General features: G+C 63.5%; 1 protein-coding gene across 2 annotated transcripts in view; it reads left to right on the top strand.

The window, feature by feature from the left end:
- FHOD1 (formin homology 2 domain containing 1) overlaps positions 1-14,940 on the top strand; it is a 62,053-nt gene extending 47,113 nt beyond the window's left edge. For both annotated transcript variants that reach the window (XM_039503201.1, XM_039503200.1), the window contains 12 exons: positions 1,659-1,789; positions 3,336-3,452; positions 4,420-5,270; positions 6,661-6,813; positions 8,484-8,666; positions 9,157-9,276; positions 10,317-10,478; positions 10,683-10,873; positions 11,267-11,459; positions 11,534-11,696; positions 13,194-13,370; positions 13,916-14,940. In XM_039503201.1, coding sequence (XP_039359135.1) covers positions 1,659-1,789; positions 3,336-3,452; positions 4,420-5,270; positions 6,661-6,813; positions 8,484-8,666; positions 9,157-9,276; positions 10,317-10,478; positions 10,683-10,873; positions 11,267-11,459; positions 11,534-11,696; positions 13,194-13,370; positions 13,916-13,998 — 2,524 coding nt within the window. In that variant the 3' untranslated portion in view covers positions 13,999-14,940. The remainder of the gene's footprint in view (positions 1-1,658; positions 1,790-3,335; positions 3,453-4,419; positions 5,271-6,660; positions 6,814-8,483; positions 8,667-9,156; positions 9,277-10,316; positions 10,479-10,682; positions 10,874-11,266; positions 11,460-11,533; positions 11,697-13,193; positions 13,371-13,915) is intronic.
- The last annotated feature ends 1,433 nt before the right edge of the window (positions 14,941-16,373 follow it).

Genomic DNA, 16,373 nt, shown 5'->3' with positions numbered 1-16,373 from the left:
TTGCCTTCGAATCAGGCAGCTCTCGTGGCGTGAGCAGAAACCGACCTGCTGAATAGTAGGGAGAGCCGGCACGGGCGTCCAGGCCAGCCGGGCACAGGCTCTGCGGTGAGACCCCTGGGTCCTTAAATGCTGCTGTGTGCCAGCCACAACATTGCGGTGGGTTCCTTTCCACAGCAGACGTCAGATTGTCATGAATTACTTTGGACAGGGAGTCGCTTGGTCTGACCAGCAGCCCCGGGCCCTCAAGCAGAATGAGGTTGCTCATTTTGCCTAGCCACCCCGTTTTCCATTCTGAGTGTGCTGCAGAGGTTTGCCCGAACAGCGTAGGGCCCAGACGTAAGGGAAGCTGGAGACGATGGTTGCTGGCACTTTCAGCACCAGAGAGTCAGTTTGGGACAGAGATGCACACATTAGCTGGGTATCTCTTGCTAATACGATCAGCAGTAAAGTAGTTAACTCTGAGCCCTAATGATGACTGTTCAATTGTTAGCTCTGCAGTGAGGGGAAGGGGTGTCTCCCCAGGCTGAGCATCTGTTTCAGGCTGAAGGCAGACTGGGGAGACAGCAATGGAGCTGCTCCTGTTTCCCAGGTCTCAGGGTGACGTCACGGCCACTAGGGCTGGGGGCAGCTTCTTCCTCTGAAATGAAAGTTGGGTTTCTGGAGCATAATTCTGCGGCGAGTGGCACATTTCACAGCGAGTTCTGAGGCTGCAGGATGGGCAGGCCCTATGGGAACTGGCTCCCTTGTTTTCAGTTAGCCTGTGCGCTGGGTTTTGTTACATTCCTAGCTACCCCCAAGGCTGAGATTTAAAGCAAGCCCATGTAATGGCCAGGGAGCCCAGAAACCTGAGGGGAGCCATTTTTAACATCTTTGAACTGCCCCTTGTTGCACATTTTCCTGGGTAACTTCTCCAGCCTGCCCGGAGAAGGTGGGGCTGTCGACCCAGGACACCAGGCGAAGGGAGAGTCCCTGCTCTGTTAAACTACCTTCAGCACACTCAGCCACCTTAACTCTGGAGCCCTTCCTGTCTCCCCACTGGCCTCTCGCATGCCTGCTTTCCCCACGGCCAGAATGCGTCCGCCTCTGGGCTGTGGGTGGCAGCTGCCAGCAGCACATAGCAGCCTGGCATGGTGCTGCACACGTGGGTGGGGAGCGAAGGCAGCAGGATCTTAGCTGCGAACTGCAGTGTGACCCCGGCCCTGGGGACCATCTGAATCCCTAGGCAGGAAGACTGCACTTATACGTGTTGGCAGCTTTGGGGGGGTACCCATTGCGTAATGGGGCCCGGAGTGTCAGAGGGGGCAGTGGGGTGATTTCCAGGGTGTCAGAGCTGAGCGGGACTCCTGGGCTTTCTCTGCCCCAGTGTGGGAAGGAGGAGCTGGGGACACCAGGGCACGCTTGGAGGTCTGGCCAGGCCATCCCGGCGGCAGGAAGGGAAGGCTGCTGGACCTGGGTGGCTATAGGTGGGTGCTGGCCTGAGACACACATGGCTCCATGTACCGTGAGGTGGGGTGCGTGCTCTGACCTGAGAGGCGGAGAGTGCCAGGCATGCCAGCAGTGCTGTCCCGGGACACGGCTGCCTCTGATAGACACGTGCACTGTGGCCTTGTGCCCTGCCTGCATGCGGCTGGTCACAGACATTCGACTCCCTTTTGCAGAGCTCGCTTCTTGGAAAACCTGGCTTCATCCCAAAAGGAGAGGCTGTCTGCGATGTCCAAGGAGCGGCTTGACATCCTCGCCGAAGCCATTCCAGGGGGTGGCCAGCTCAGCCCAGAGCCACCTCCAGCAGGTACGCAGGTCCCGTGTGCCACCCCCAGCAGGTCCTCAGGCCTTCCGCAGCCCAGAGGGGCAGTGTGCCACCCCCAGCAGATACATAGGTCCCGTGTGCCCGGTGTGCGCCAGGCAGCCCAGAGGGACGGTGTGCCACCCCCAGCAGATACGCAGGTCCCATGTGCCCGGTGCGCGCCAGGCAGCCCAGAGGGGCGGTGTGCCACCCCCAGCAGATACGCAGGTCCCATGTGCCCGGTGTGCGCCAGGCAGCCCAGAGGGGCAGTGTGCCACCCCCAGCAGGTACGCAGGCCTTCCCCAGCCCAGAGGGATGGTGTGCCACCCCCAGCAGGTATGCAGGTCCCGTGTGCCCGGTGCGTGCCATGCAGCCCACAGGGGCGGTGTGCCACCCGCAGCAGGTTCGCAGGTCCCGTGTGCCACCCGCAGCAGGTTCGCAGGTCCCGTGTGCCACCCGCAGCAGGTTCGCAGGTCCCGTGTGCCCGGTGCGCGCCAGGCAGCCCAGAGGGGCGGTGTGCCACCCCCAGCAGGTACGCAGGTCCCGTGTGCCACCCCCAGCAGGTACACAGGCCTTCCGCAGCCCAGAGGGGCGGTGTGCCACCCCCAGCAGGTACACAGGTCCCGTGTGCCCGGTGCGTGCCAGGCAGCCCAGAGGGGCAGTGTGCCACCGCCAGCAGGTACGCAGGTCCCGTGTGCTCGGTGCGCGCCAGGCAGCCCAGAGGGGCGGTGTGCCACCCCCAGTAGGCACCCCGGTCCCGTGTGCCTGGTGCGTGCCGGGCAGCCCAGAAGGGGCGGTGTGCCACCCCTAGCAGGCACCCCGGTCCCATGTGCTCGGTGCGCGCCAGGCAGCCCAGAAGGGGCGGTGTGCCACCCCTAGCAGGCACCCCGGTCCCATGTGCTCGGTGCGTGCCAGGCAGCCCAGAGGGGCGGTGTGCCACCCCCAGCAGGCACCCCGGTCCCGTGTGCCCGGTGCGTGCCAGGCAGCCCAGAGGGGCGGTGTGCCACCCCCAGCAGGCACCCCACCCCTCACATCTAGGCAGGGCCATCTTGCCGCTGCCTGGTCATGTTCAGCCCCCCACTCCACTCCACCCCACCCCTTCCCGAGTGACCAGGAGTTTCATCTCAGGCTGCAAGGTCTCATCTCAGCCCCCTCCCTCCTGGGGGCAGGGATCCAGCTCCAATCCTGCTGCAGGCCTTGGCTCACTGCCACAATAGACATACTGGTCCCCTGGGGGTGGGCTCCGGACAGCTGGCTCCCGTGGGAGCGCGCACAGACGCAGCACATGGGCTGGTTGTGCAGGTACCAGCCAGGCCAGTGGCACCTCCAGCCGTGTCTGTGAGAGCAGCCGCCAGCTGCAGGGAGCCCCCTGTGCCCCGGAGGAGTGGGACCCGCCCACTAGGGAAACTCCCCACCATTGCAGGGACGTCACACGCCCTGGGGGTGGGGTGTGTGATGACGCGGTCCCCGGGGCCAGCCCGCACTCCCCACCTTGCCCCTGCCCTGCCCAGCAGCGCCAGGCTGCCTAACGACTGCTGTGTCCGGGCTGCAGGGAGGCTGGTGCTGAGCGAGGAGAAGGAGCAGAATGAGACGGCGAACGAGCAGGAACCGCGCCTGCCATCAGTCGGGATCGCTCCGCGGAGGGACGAGAATGGAGGCGGCACATCAGGCAAGGACCTGCCCTGGGAACAGATGCTTCTGCCACCTCAGTGGCCCTCCTGCGCCCCCTCCCCCAAACGCGCCTGTTTTGGTGACTAGGGACCCAACCCCCCACCTCCTTGAACCGCCTGGCCCTCCTGGAGCCCCCTGCCGCTTGCCATGGCTCTCGCATTCCCTCCCAGTTGTGCCAAGCGGCCGCCTGTCCTGCCACCCCAGAGAGGCGCCTCTAGTGCCGGGGGAAGGGGCTTCGCTGCAGCAGGAGTGCACTGCCCTGGGGGGCCCTGGGCGAAGGGGCTGGGGCAGTCAGTGAGAGCGGGGGGGCGCTGGGTGAAGGGGCTGTGCCAGTCGGTGGGAGCTGGGGGGGGGCACAGTGGGGGAAGGGTCTGTGGCAGTCGGTGAGAGCGGGTGGGGGGCACTGGGCGAAGGGGCTGGGGCAGTCAATGAGAGCAGGTGGGGGGGAGCGTAATGGAACTGGATGCAGGCAGGGCCGGCTTTAGGCCGATTCCCCCGGATCGGGCCCCAGGCCCAAGAGGGCCCCACGCCCTGAAGAAGAGCGCCTAACTTTTTGATTTTTGCTCACCCGGCGGTGGTCCGGGTTTCCAGCGGCACTTCGGCGACGGGTCCCTCAGTGCTGCCGAAGACCCAGACCACCGCCGGGTATTCAAATCGGGCCCCGCACTTCCTAAAGCCAGCCCTGGATGCAGGGTGGAGCTTGCAAACTCAGAACGGCTGCCGTGGAGGTTGACTGTCCGGCCTGATCTCTGCCCCCCCCGCCCCTTGGCCAGCACAGGGCCTTGCAGCGCAGGAGACCTGTGCCTCTGAGCCGGGACAGCCTGCAGGGAAAGGCGCCAGGGCAGCTGTGGCCTGACGTCTAGGGAAGCAGAGGTGAAGCGTGCTGGGGTGCAGGGAGGCAGTGGCACTGTACCCATGGGAGGGAGGGTGCCCTGGACACGCTCTGTCCTCTGGTTCCTCCCCAGGGCGCTGTGTCCCCCCACAGGAGAGCGCCACTCCCTGCCGCTCCATCTCCTCAGACAAGAAGCTGATGCGCGACGCGCTGTTTGCCAAAAGCCAAGTGGAGCCAGAGCGGGACCTGCTCATCCCTGAGGCGTCAGCCTCTGCCCAGCGCCACCGAGTGGCTGCGGACCAGCCGAGCCAGGCAGAGCTGCAAGGCAGTCGGGACCTGGAGAACGCCAGGCCTCAACGCCAGGCCCCTGACAGACAGGTCTCCAGCGCCCAGACCCGGTTCCTGCGCACCCAGTCCAGCGTCGAGGCAGAAGCCAACGCTCAGAACGTGGAGCGGGCCCTCCTGACCCCATTTAAAAAGGACCTTGAGTTCATGTGGGATCGTCTGGAGCCCGGCCCCATGCTGCTGAAGATCAAAGACCTGGACTTCTCAGACCTGGGTGAAGAGGAAGATTTTGATGCCTTAGAGCAAGGGGCAGTAGGAAATGACTCGTTCCATGTGCCTCCCCCACCCCCTCCTGGCATTGAGGCACTGACTGCGGGAGGCCTCCTGGCTCCCCCACCGCCACCCCCTCCTCCTAGCTGCCCCCCGCCCCCTGGCTGTCCGCCCCCCCCACCCCCTGTTCCTGGCTGCCCACCCCCTCCTGCGTTGCTGGGCCCCCCTGCGCCAGATGGCCGTTCCCCTGCCAAGAAGAAGAAGACGGTGAAACTCTTCTGGAAGGAGCTGAAGCACCCCAGTTCCCACGCTGGGGCTGGCCGCTTTGGCCGGGGCACCGTGTGGGCATCCCTGGAGAGAGTAGAGATTGACGCGGCCAAGCTGGAGCATCTCTTTGAGTCCAGAGCGAAGGAAGTGCTGAGTTCCAAGGTACGCAGCAGGTCGGGGGCCAGCGGGCCAGTCCTGGCAGCCTGCAGTGGGTGGTGGGGCACTGTGGGGTGTGGCCTGAGAGCTGGCTGCCGTGGCACGCAGGGCTCCCTGGGACTGGCAGGTGTCTCGGGCCCGTAGAGGAATATTGCTGGTGTGTAGGGGAGGCCCAGTGTGGAGCAAAGGCCCTGCATTAGCTGGGTTTTCCTTGTCACTCCCTTTCTCATAGCGTCAAGAGGAGGATGGTCCTGCTGGACTTCCTAGCGCCTGGTGGGGTCACAGTCCCGGGCCCGCAGTCCGAGCAATGCTCAGACACTGCACCCCTGGAGTGGTTCCCTTGGTTTGGTGCGCCGAACGTCGTAGGAAAGCGCCCTCCTGGGTCATGGATCCAGTCCCTGCTGCACACGCAGCCTGTGGACTAGTAGCCCTTTGCAGGGAAAGTGGAGTGAATTCAGTTTGTCAGTTCCACTGGAAGGTCTCACCCAACCCTCCTGTCTGTGAATGGTCCCCTTCCAGTATCATCCCAGCTGCCTTCCCAGGGCCGGGCTGGTCTGCACTGCTAAGGCAGTGCAGGCTTGAGGGTGGGAGACAGGATGGAGGGTAGGGCAAAATCCAGGTTTGCCACATGCAAAAAGATAAACCCAGGAGCAGAGAGATTCCACGTTTTCTCCCAGGGTGTAACAGCCGCCCCAGCCGAGTGTGCGGTCCGGGGAGGGAGGATTGTGTGGCTTCTCGGAGGGGCGTAATATACCACGAGAGTCGAGAATGAAATTCAGCTCTGTTGGAAGTGAGCTGGTGGATCCTGTCTCTACAGGAGCCATTACAAGCAATGTTTCTGTAGCAGACGGTCTCTCCACGGCTGGTGCCGTTTGGGGTGCATGCCGCTATTTCTTGGTAACTGACCCCAGAGAGAGGGTCCACTCCTCTTCCTTGGGGCCAGTCGAGCCCGGGCGCGTTAGTGTCCCCTCACTGGAGAGAGAGAGAAGGGGCCCAGTCGCTCCAGGCGCAGCTCGTCTTGCACCTGGCATGGCCAGTGGCATCTCTGACAACCCAAGGAGGTGCTCTCACTCTCGGAGATGCCAGCTGCAGTGAAAGTGCAATAGTTCTGCTGTGACCCCTACCAGCGTGCAAGGCCGTGCTCTGAAACTGCAAGTTCTGTGGGGTCAGGAAGGACCTTACTTCTCCTGGGGATAGCACTGCAGCATGGCCTGGGTGCATGGGAGGGTGGTGAGGTGGAGCTGCCTTCACCGGATCCTCTGTGTTGGCACCGATTTGAATAGCTCAATGGCCTGCCGGGGAAATGTGGCTGTTTCAGGGTAGCCCGTGCGCTCCTAACCTACCTTTCAGCCCCTTTTCTTGTGTTTCCCATTGCCCCCCTCCCCCCGCCCCAAAGAAAGCTGCTGACGGGAAGAAGTGCACGGCGGTCCTCGACCCCAAGAGGAGCAATGCCATTAACATCGGCCTGACGGTGCTGCCGCCCGCTCACATCATCAAGACGGCCATTCTCAACTTCGACGAGTTCGCCATTAACAAAGAAGGGATTGAGGTGAGGCTGCAGTGATTCCTCCCACCAGCCGTTTCTGGCAGTAAACGTTTCCGAGTAAAGAGCAGATGAACTCCTGCCCCGGAGGGTCACCCTGCCCGAAGCGCGTCCCAATCCATACTGGGTTTCTCCTCAGCACCCCTGTGCGGGTGGCAGGGCTCTTGTCCCTGCTGTGCACAGAGAGGCTAAGGGACTGGCCCAAGGCTGTCTGTGGCAGAGCAGAGCGTTGAACCGTGTCCACTAAATCCTAGACTAGTGCCCGGACATTGGACTGGAGAGGCCAGCCGTCCTCCCTAGCCTGCAGTGTTCTCCGACAGCACTCCGGCTCCAGGGCTGCGCATGCCACGTGGGTTTTTACAGAGCGTAACTAGATCACATAGACTGACCTGCACGGCCCAGGCCAGAGCGTTTCACTGCGTGGTTCTGCCTCGACCCAGCACCCCCTGGAGCACAGCTCTTAGAAAGAGAGGCCCAGTTTTGATTTAAAGGCTGCAAGTGACAGGGAATCTGCCCCAGCGCTAGGTCACCTGTTCCAAAGCGTCATTCTCTTCACTGCTAAAAAGGTGCACCTGATTGCGGTGTGAATTCTGTTGGCCAGCTTCCAACCACTGGATCTCCTTCAGTTTTCATCTGCTCGGCTAAAGAGCCCTTGGGTGTCAGAAATCTTCTCCTCATTGGCCCAGGAAGCCACCCATCCAATATTCTGCTAGAGGAGCCTTAAATACCTTAAATAATTATCCTGTCATTCCTTCGGGACGTGGGCAGGGTGACTCCCAGGCCCAGGCCCCAGCTCGGCGTCCCCGTCGTGCATTTCCGACGTGGGAGGAGAGTGCTGGGGAGCAGCAGCTGCTGTTAGGAGTGTGGGAGCTGGCGCGTTGTCTTCCCCAGCCTGTGGATGTTGGAGAGTGAGATTCCAGCACAGGCCCTGCGTTCTTTCCTGACATCCCCGTGTGACAGTCGCTGCATCTAGATGCTGGGTGGGTATTTGTGGGTTCCTTGCAAACAGCGTCTGCCCCAGGCTGGCAGACCAGTCTCTCCCGGCCCTTCTCCAGCTCCAGAGTTCATCAGATCTCATTGCATTTTGGTTTTGCCCCAGACTGGGCCTGTGGATGCCTGTGGTTTGGGGAGGATGAGTGGGTGCGTTTCTCTGGTTCCCCCACCCGCTCTGTCCTTTGCTGCCATGTGGCTTAGCTGATCGCTCCCTGGTTCCCCACTAACAACGAACGGTCCCCTGAAGGAGAGCCCCGCGTGCAAGCCCTTGTGAAGGCAGGCTGGAGAGTGCTGTAAGATCGCATCCCCATTGCTCACAGCAGAGCTCACTCCCAGCCAAGCCCGGCTCCGCTGCTCCTTGTGTTCTCCTCTAGCCAGAGCGAGCGGAAAAGCACCCCTGCACCCCAGGGTATCGGCACTCGAGAGTTACTCTGCTGAGGCCAAGCGCGCAGGCCTGAAGGCTGTTTGGTTGCCCCGTGCCCTGTCGATGCTAGTCCCGGTGTGGGGTGGGGGAGGTGTCAGGACTCTCCCAGGTAGGCATAGCCAGTTCAATGACCCATCATGTGTGACCCTTTGCGGCTTCCACTGAGACCAGCTTGACACAGTACTGCTGGTACTACTCGCTGTTTGGGCAGCTAGACCTGACCACCTGCCTCGGCCATGCGGCTCCGTGTGTCTTACAGAAAATCCTGACCATGGTTCCCACTGACGAAGAGAAGCAGAAGATCCAGGAGGCGCAGCTCGCCAATCCCGACCTCCCCCTGGGCTCAGCCGAGCAGTTCCTGCTCACCCTCTCCTCCATTAGCGAGCTCACGGCTCGGCTCCAGCTGTGGGCGTTCAAGCTGGACTATGAGAGCATGGAGCAGGTAATGGAGCAAACCCAGCCCACTGACCGTTTCCCCGGCAAACCAGACCGCGAACATCCCTGACCTTTGGGTTTGGTAGTGCAGATTCCCCTGGATCTCTGCCTCCCCCTGCCATGCCTGGGGACCCTCAGCCACATACGTGTATGCCTGTGGCAATTCAGTCCCTGCCTGCTGGTTGGTTTGGATGCAGGGCATGGTACAGCCACGCTGAGCCGCTGTAGGCCAAGGGCCCAGGCCCACCCTGCAGGGGCCGGCAGCCTAGCCTCCCAGGCACAGGGATTCCCCTGGCTCAGGTGAGTTTCGCGTCCTTCGTGCTGAATCCAAGGTCAGTGAGCCCACGCAGCACTGCCCCCTGTCCCAGGACGGAGCGGGACCCGAGCTGGCTGCGGCTAGGTCCCTGGCTCCCCGGCGGAGCGGTGAGTGCGTATGGGGGCTGGAGCCGGGCGTCGCTGATTTACCAGTCACAGCAGCTGCACCTTTCTCTGTTCAGGAGATCGCGGAGCCTCTGTTTGACCTGAAATTGGGGATGGAACAGCTGGCCAAAAACCAGACCTTCAAGTGTATCCTGGCTACTCTGCTGGCCATGGGGAACGTCCTCAATGGCTCCCAGGTGAGGGGGTCTTCTGCAGCTGCCAGCACAGAGCTCCTGGGGGCAAGAAGCTGCCAGCCTGGGCTTAGAAAGGGATGCAGACTCCCCAGGGGGAACGGGGCCGAGCCGCCAGCAAAGCCGTGTGCCCAGACCTGCAGCTGTGCGTTAGAGAGCAGGCAATGCGTGCAACAAGGAACGCCGCACCTGGGGCTACGGTGCCAAGCTGGGTGGGAAATGCTGGGGGCTGGCTGCTGAGGGGGCTAGGGCCTGGCAGCAGGGGGGCCTGTAGGGTCGCCTGGTGGGCTGACAGGGCTTAGTGCTGGGGGCTGGTCTGCTGTGTTGCTGCAGAACATACCAAGATCTTGTCAAGTGAAAATCCATGCAGGGAAGTGTAAGAGAGCAGATCGGAGGGTGGAATCCGCTCAGTCGGACTGGAAGAAACTACTAAGGGGAATGGCTATCTGTGGAATGATGGTGTTAGGGCCCCCTGGGATTGCGCCAGGTGCTGTACGAACACACTGAGAGGCAAACCCGGCCCCCAAGAGGTCAGGGGTTAAACAGACAAGGCGTGGGAGGGGAAACCGAGGCAGAGAGGTGACGGCCACGCAGCAGGTTGCCGGCTGTGCTCTCGGGTCAGCACTCTGCCCACTGGTGTCCAGGGAAAACAGAGTGGGAGTAGACTGTGTGCAAGGCGGCAGTGCCAAGCTGCGGGTGGTCAGAGCGATCGAGAGCAGCCCCGGCTGAGATGCTGGGCCATAGCTGAGCTGGGGGGAAGGGGCTACAGAGAATGTCTGGAAGGATGCGGGAGAGCGGCTAATTGGCTCAAATAGCTTCGCCTCCAGAGGAGCAGATGGCGTGGAGACGGCGCTGGTGCATTACCCCTGCCAGGGAGGGCCACGGGCCTGGAATTGCAGCTGTGAAACTCAGCAGGAGCAAGTGGGAGCCCGGCTGGAGAGGCACGGGGCAGAATCAGCTGCTGGGAGAAGGCAGTTGACTCCAGGAAGCGGGGAGGGGTGACCCGGGCTCCCCTGGCTGAGCCTGAGCCTGCGTTTGGGTTTCAGAGCCGGGGCTTCGAGCTCAGTTACCTGGAGAAAGTCTCGGAGGTGAAGGACACCGTGCACCGGCAGTCTCTGCTGCACCACCTGTGCCACGTGGTGGTGGAGAGGTTCCCCCAAACCAGTGACCTCTACTCAGAGATCGCAGCCATCACCCGCTCAGCCAAGGTAAGACGCGTGCTGGAACCAGCAGATATTCCAGCTCCCCCCGGCTGCCCCCAGCCCAGCGGACCCGGGGAGTGACACCTGAGCCTGGCAAGCTGCGTGGCTTCTGCAGGCCCGGGGCGGAACACGGGGTCATGTGAGGATGCAGGGCAGCGAGGGGATCCCAAGCGCAGCACGGCCATGGGTGTATCTTCACTCCTTCCTCAGGTTGACTTTGACGAGCTGGCGGAAAGCCTGAGCCAGCTGGAGCGACGGTGCAAAGCATCATGGGACAACCTGAAGGCCATCGCCAAGCACGAGACCAAACCGGGCCTGAAGAGCAAGCTGACGGACTTCCTGAAGGACAGCACCCGGAAGATCCACGTTCTGAAGGTGGTGCACAGACGCATACTCCACAGGTCGGTCTGCCTGCTGGGCACGGACCCCCCGGGGTTTGCTGTGGCTGCCCTCGCGGGGCGAATTGGCTGGGGGGAAGGGGTGAACGGGGGTGACAGGGTAGAAGACGGGGGGGGAGCATTTGACTTGGGGGAGGGGAAATGTTCCTTATTCCCAGTGGAGTTGAGTGTTCCCAGCTCTGGGGGGGCAGAGAAGCGGAGGTGGTGTGGGGGGCTGGTGGAGCAGGAGGGGAAGGCGGAGGGGTGGGGGATCCGGGCTGGTTCAAGGACTCCCCCTCCCTTCTGGCAGTGATTGTCAGGGCGGCCTGAGGCGGCTCCAGGTGCAGGAGGGATCGGGGCTGGGTTGTGAGTCCCCCGTGTCCTCCCATCGTCGCCAGCTGCTCCATCTGTCGGCAGGTTCCGCTCCTTCCTGCTGTTCCTGGGCTACCCGCCGGCGGCCGCGCGGGACATGAAGGTGACAGGGTTCTGCCGGCTCCTGCGGGAGTTCGCCCTGGAGTACCGCACGTGCCGAGAGCGTGTCCTGCAGCAGCAGCGCAAACGGGCCGCGCACCGCGAGAGGAACAAGACCCGGGGCCGGATGATCACGGAGGTACGGGGCTGGCCTGGGGGCCTGCTGAGCCCGAGGCCGCCCCCTCCCCTCACGCTGGCCTTCTCTCTCTGCAGATGGAGCGGTTCTCCGGCATGGCCGACAGCCCTGAGGCAAGCCCCTCTCCAGCTGTGGGCTCGGCCTGCCCGGAGCAGCAGGCGGATGCAGGCCACGAGACCATGAAGAGCGTGTTGAGCTCAGCTGTGGAGCCCCAGAGCCGGCGCAGCAGGGCCAGCCGAGGTAGGGCTGCACGGCCAGCCCGGTGACTCTGCACTTGCCCCGTGGTGGTGCAGGAGCATGCGCCAGGCAGCAGCTGGCATGACCCTGACTGCATCTCCACGGGTGGCTCTGCGCAGGCCCCAGGCGATGGCTCAGCTGGGAGCGTGCCAGGCCCCGCGCTGCACAGAGCAGCACACTGGGCTGCGGGCACAGATCCCACCCCCCGCAGCTGGGAGCGTGCCAGAGCCCCGCGCTGCACAGAGCAGAGCCTGGCTCCCCCAGCGCACTGGGCTGCGGGCATGGATCCCACCCCCCGCAGCTGGGAGCGTGCCAGGGTCCCGCGCTACACAGAGCAGAGCCCGGCTCCCCCAGCGCACTGGGCTGCGGGTACGGATCCCACCCCACGCAGAAGGGAGCATGCCAGGGCCCTGCGCTGCACAGAGCAGCACACTGGCTGCGGGCATGGATCCCACCCCACGCAGCTGGGAGCATGCCAGGGCCCCGCGCTGCACAGAGCAGAACTCGGCTCCCCCAGCGCACTGGGCTGCGGGCACGGATCCCACCCCCTGCAGCTGGGAGCGTGCCAGGGCCCTGCGCTGCACAGAGCAGCACACTGGCTGTGGGCACGGATCCCAGCCCATTCCACTGGCTCTCTGCCCAGCACGGTCTGTGCTGCAGCTGCTCCTCGGACCTGCTGTATTTGTGGGACCTCAGGGTCATTCCTGCCCATGCCCCAGCGCCTCGGTGCTGGTCTGTGAGCAGCCAGGAACCCCGGAGACCCTGCGACACGAACTGCCGAAACGCCCCTCTCCAATGGAGGACGTGACACTGGGGGTCCTGCCATCCCGCACCCACCCCACACACCCTTCTAGAGGACAGGATGCTGGGGGCCCAGCCGGCCCGGCCCTTCCTCTCTGGGGCCGACTCCAGGGCCCTGGCTCGCTGCCCAGCTCAGCGCTGCTGGGCTGCCCCATTCATGGGACCCCTTGGGATCGGGGAGATGGAGCTCGATTACTGCTGGGCCAGTTCCCTCAGCCTGAGCGGGGCTCACTCTGGAGCAGGCGGGGTGCAGCACTGCTCCCAGCCAGGTACGGCTCCACGCCCCATGGGCTCCACGCGGCCCACTCCCCGGCTGCAGGGCATTTGGTGGGAGCATGGGGTGTGAGAGGGATTGACGGGCTGCAGAGGAGAAGCTGTTGGACTCTTGGGGATGACAAGCATTCGGCAGTGGTGGGAGGAGGTGCTTGCTGCGGGGTTAGCTGATGGGTTTGGCGGGTGGGGGGGACTCAGTAGAGCACCCACTGGAGGGAGGTGGGTTTGGCAGGGAGGCAGTAGGGCAGCCGTGGGGGAGGTGGGAGCTGGGGGAAGGGAAGCAGCTGAGTGGCGGTCGGGGCTGTGGCAGCAGGGTGTGGCAGCTGGAGGTGTTGGCTGGGAGGGGGCTGAGCTTGGCAGGGGGACTGGCTGCCCCACACCAGCTGCTCCAGTCCCTCGGCCGATGTTCCTGTGCTCTCTGGGCAGGCGTGGGCCGGTCAAGTCCCTCCGGTGGCTCCGTGCCCCAGGACGACAGCGCCGGCTCCCCGGCAGACGTCTCGGATGAAATCATGGATCGCCTTGTGCAGTCCGTCACCCACAGCACCGGCCCACGGTCGGGCGCCGCCAAGGAGCGCAAGAGGTCACGTGTCAGCAGGAAGTCCCGTAAGTGCCATCCCCAGGCAGAGCCTGCCATGGGGCCGGGGCCGAGCCGTGCCATGGCATTGCTGGGCAGGAGGGGCTCTGCCTCTGCCAGCCAGGGTGACTCCTGGGAAACGGGCGCCATGGTGTCTGGTCTGACCTGCTGGGCCAAGAGAGTCTTCGTGTGCAAAGGCTGTGGGAGGCAGAGCCAGGAGCTGTGCAGGCCCTGGTGTGGGCACTGCCCCGGTGCTGCTGCCAGCCCATGGGGGGAGCGTGCAGGGAGCAGACCCCAGGGCTGGCTGGTGCTGAGGGGCTGCGCAGGCTGGAAGCTGTCCCACTGCTGCAGAGCTCGGCCTTGCTGGGCTGGCAGCTGGGCCGAGCGTGTGGCCGTGGCTGGATGGAGTCTCCCCCTGTGGCTGTTCAGAGCAGGCGTGATGGGGGCGGAGGGGGAGGGCCGACCCCTGGGCAGGGTCCTAGAGCCGTTTGCCGCCCAGCAGAGCTGAGCTGTGCCCTGCCTGCCGACCTGCCCTCCCTGGCATCAGAGCCCTAATTCTGGCCTTTCTCCCCAGTGAGGCGGACTCTGAAGAGCGGCCTGAGTGATGACTTGGTGCAGGCCCTGGGCCTGGCGCAAGCTCCCGGCATGCAAGTGTGACGGTCGTCATGGCCAGCGGAGCCGCTGCGGAAGGAGCCTGCCTAGAGCCCGCGATGCCCCACTCCCCAGAGCGAGCGGGGCCAGGAACGCGCTGAGTGAGAGCCCGGCCAGCCCAGCCCGGCGCTCTGCAGCCTGGAGGAAGGCACTCGCCGGGCAGTGCCAGTGCTTGGGGAGCACCGAGCCCCTGCCCCGGGGCCGCAGCCCAGCTCTCTTGGCACCACTGGAGCCCCTCTGAAGCCTCGCCTGCTGGTGCCACAAGATGGGACTCCCGCCACAGTGGCTACTGCTTCTCCCCACCCCCACCACGGGCCTCCCTGCCTCCTGTCCCCCCCCCACACACACACCCTGCCCTATGGGCCGTCCATCCATCCCGTGCTTTTCTGCAGTGGGGCCGTGCGCCGAGTGGATTTGCTCTGGGGACACTGTAGCGTTTGATCCCTTTGCGGGTAGCTGGCAAGTGGGACGTGTGCTGTGGATTAGTTTGGCTGGGCTCTGCAAAGAGAAGCGCTGGCTGTGGCAGGGGCTTGGGCATGGATGGGCTGCATGGCACTGCCATCGCAGCCGCTCCTGGGTGCAGACTCCATCTCCTTGGGTTTGCCTCCCGCCCCTCCTGCCTTTCCCCTTCAGGTCACTGGATTCCAGGGCTTCTCTGAGACTTTCCAGGGTCCCGCTAGGAAGCGAGTAGCATTTCCCTAGTGGCTGGCACTGGCTGGCACCTGCGTCCTCCCTGGGTGCTGGTGATGGGCGGGGTCCGCGTGTGCACTAGCTGAGCAGTGCATGGAAGCCCCCCTCCCCTGGGGGAGCGCAGGGCTGGCTGACCCCCGGTACGGTGAGTCGGGTTGTGTGCGCTGTAGCCACCCTCCAGCAGCACCTGGGGTATGAAGGTCCCAGGGCAGTCACTGGGGCTGGTGCTGATTGGACTGAATAAAGACACCTGCTGTTGATTGCTGCTCTGCGGATCTCTGTTCAATACAGCCAGGCAGGAGCCCAGCCCTGCCCATCCCAGCTGCGTGCAAGGCCAGCGGCTCACTGAGCTCCGGTCGCCCGACGGTGTGCAGGGAGCTCCTCGTCCCACCCCTCTGAGCCGTGGGTCGCTGGCTGTGCTCCCATCCCCGAGGGGCTGTGTTTGGGGCCCGCCAGCGGCACCTACCCTCTCCCTGAGCCCAGCTGCGTTTCGGCCCCTGGGGTTGTTGGCGCGGGCGCTGTGCTGGGGTGCGGGGAGAGCGGGTGCTGAGACGAAAGGTGTGGGGAGGCCAGGGCGAGGGGGGGCCTGCTCCAAGCAAGGGGGTGTGCTGAGTGGCACCAGGAAAAGTCGCCTCCAGGCCACCCCCGTTCCCTGCAGAGCCCGGCCTGGCGTGGCAGAGGGGCTGGAGGTGGGTTCTGGGGGGAGGCTCATAGCCTGACTCCTGGGCTCGTTGGAATGGTTCTGTCAGGCCCTAGAGAGAGGATCTGTCCTGGTGTCGCTGTCTGCTGGCCCCGGGGGCCGGTGATGCTCCAGAAGTGTGGTCGTTACCCCAGCAAGCCCAAGGGCTTTTCCCATTCCCCACGGCCAGCAGGGGCACTGGGTGCAGCCCTCCAGCAGCGAGGCCGCTAGGTTACACAGGGAGCCCAGAGCCCAGCTGGAAACCATGATGGGGGGTGGGAGGGGGTGTGAAGTCTGGTGAAGAGTTCGGGCCTTTCAGTGCACCTGTCTGGGCCAGGCTGTGCTGCTGAGCAGGGCCGGGCATCCTTCCTTACCCGTCTCCCACTGGTGACCAGCTGTGCACTGAAGCCCAAGGTGGGGGTTTTTACCTGAGTGCTGCAGTTGGTCACTTGGGCAGGAGGCACCCACTGGGTAGCAAAATACAGAGGGAAACTGAGGCACGCATAGAATTTATAAAAATATTTCAGAAAATTCCAACTGTGCCATACAGAGCAGGGCGAGTATTCAGTCGTAGGAAACCGCAGCCGGCCCTCGTGGACATAGAGCGTAACTGACACAATTCTCAGGAAACTGTCCACAGGCTCTTTAATGCTCACAAGTGAGGCCCTCAGTGCTACATCTCAGCTCCATCTCTGCTCGGACATCAGAGAGGGGACTGTTGTCTGTGGGAGAAAAGTCAAGGGGTTTGGCTGGGTGGCCGAGTGGGTCATCTGGGAGTAAAAACACTGCATATAGTAAGGCAGTGGAGGTACCCTCAGTGCTGGAAGCCAGGTCATAAACAAGGAATTACACTCAGTTATTAAAAGAAATTGGCTATGATTTTGACCCCTGCCCCTGGTGGGAGGAGTCACATGACAGGGATGTTACAGTCACTGGATACATCTTGGTCACCCTGATACAGAGTGAGTAGAAGGGGCGTAGTCTGGACACCACAGAACTAAATTTGGTGGTT

Source organism: Mauremys reevesii, linkage group 16, assembly GCF_016161935.1.
Source record: "Mauremys reevesii isolate NIE-2019 linkage group 16, ASM1616193v1, whole genome shotgun sequence".
Taxonomy (NCBI): Eukaryota; Metazoa; Chordata; order Testudines; family Geoemydidae; genus Mauremys; species Mauremys reevesii.
The sequence above is the reverse complement of the archived record's forward strand: the minus strand, read 5'-3'. Positions and strand labels throughout refer to the sequence as shown.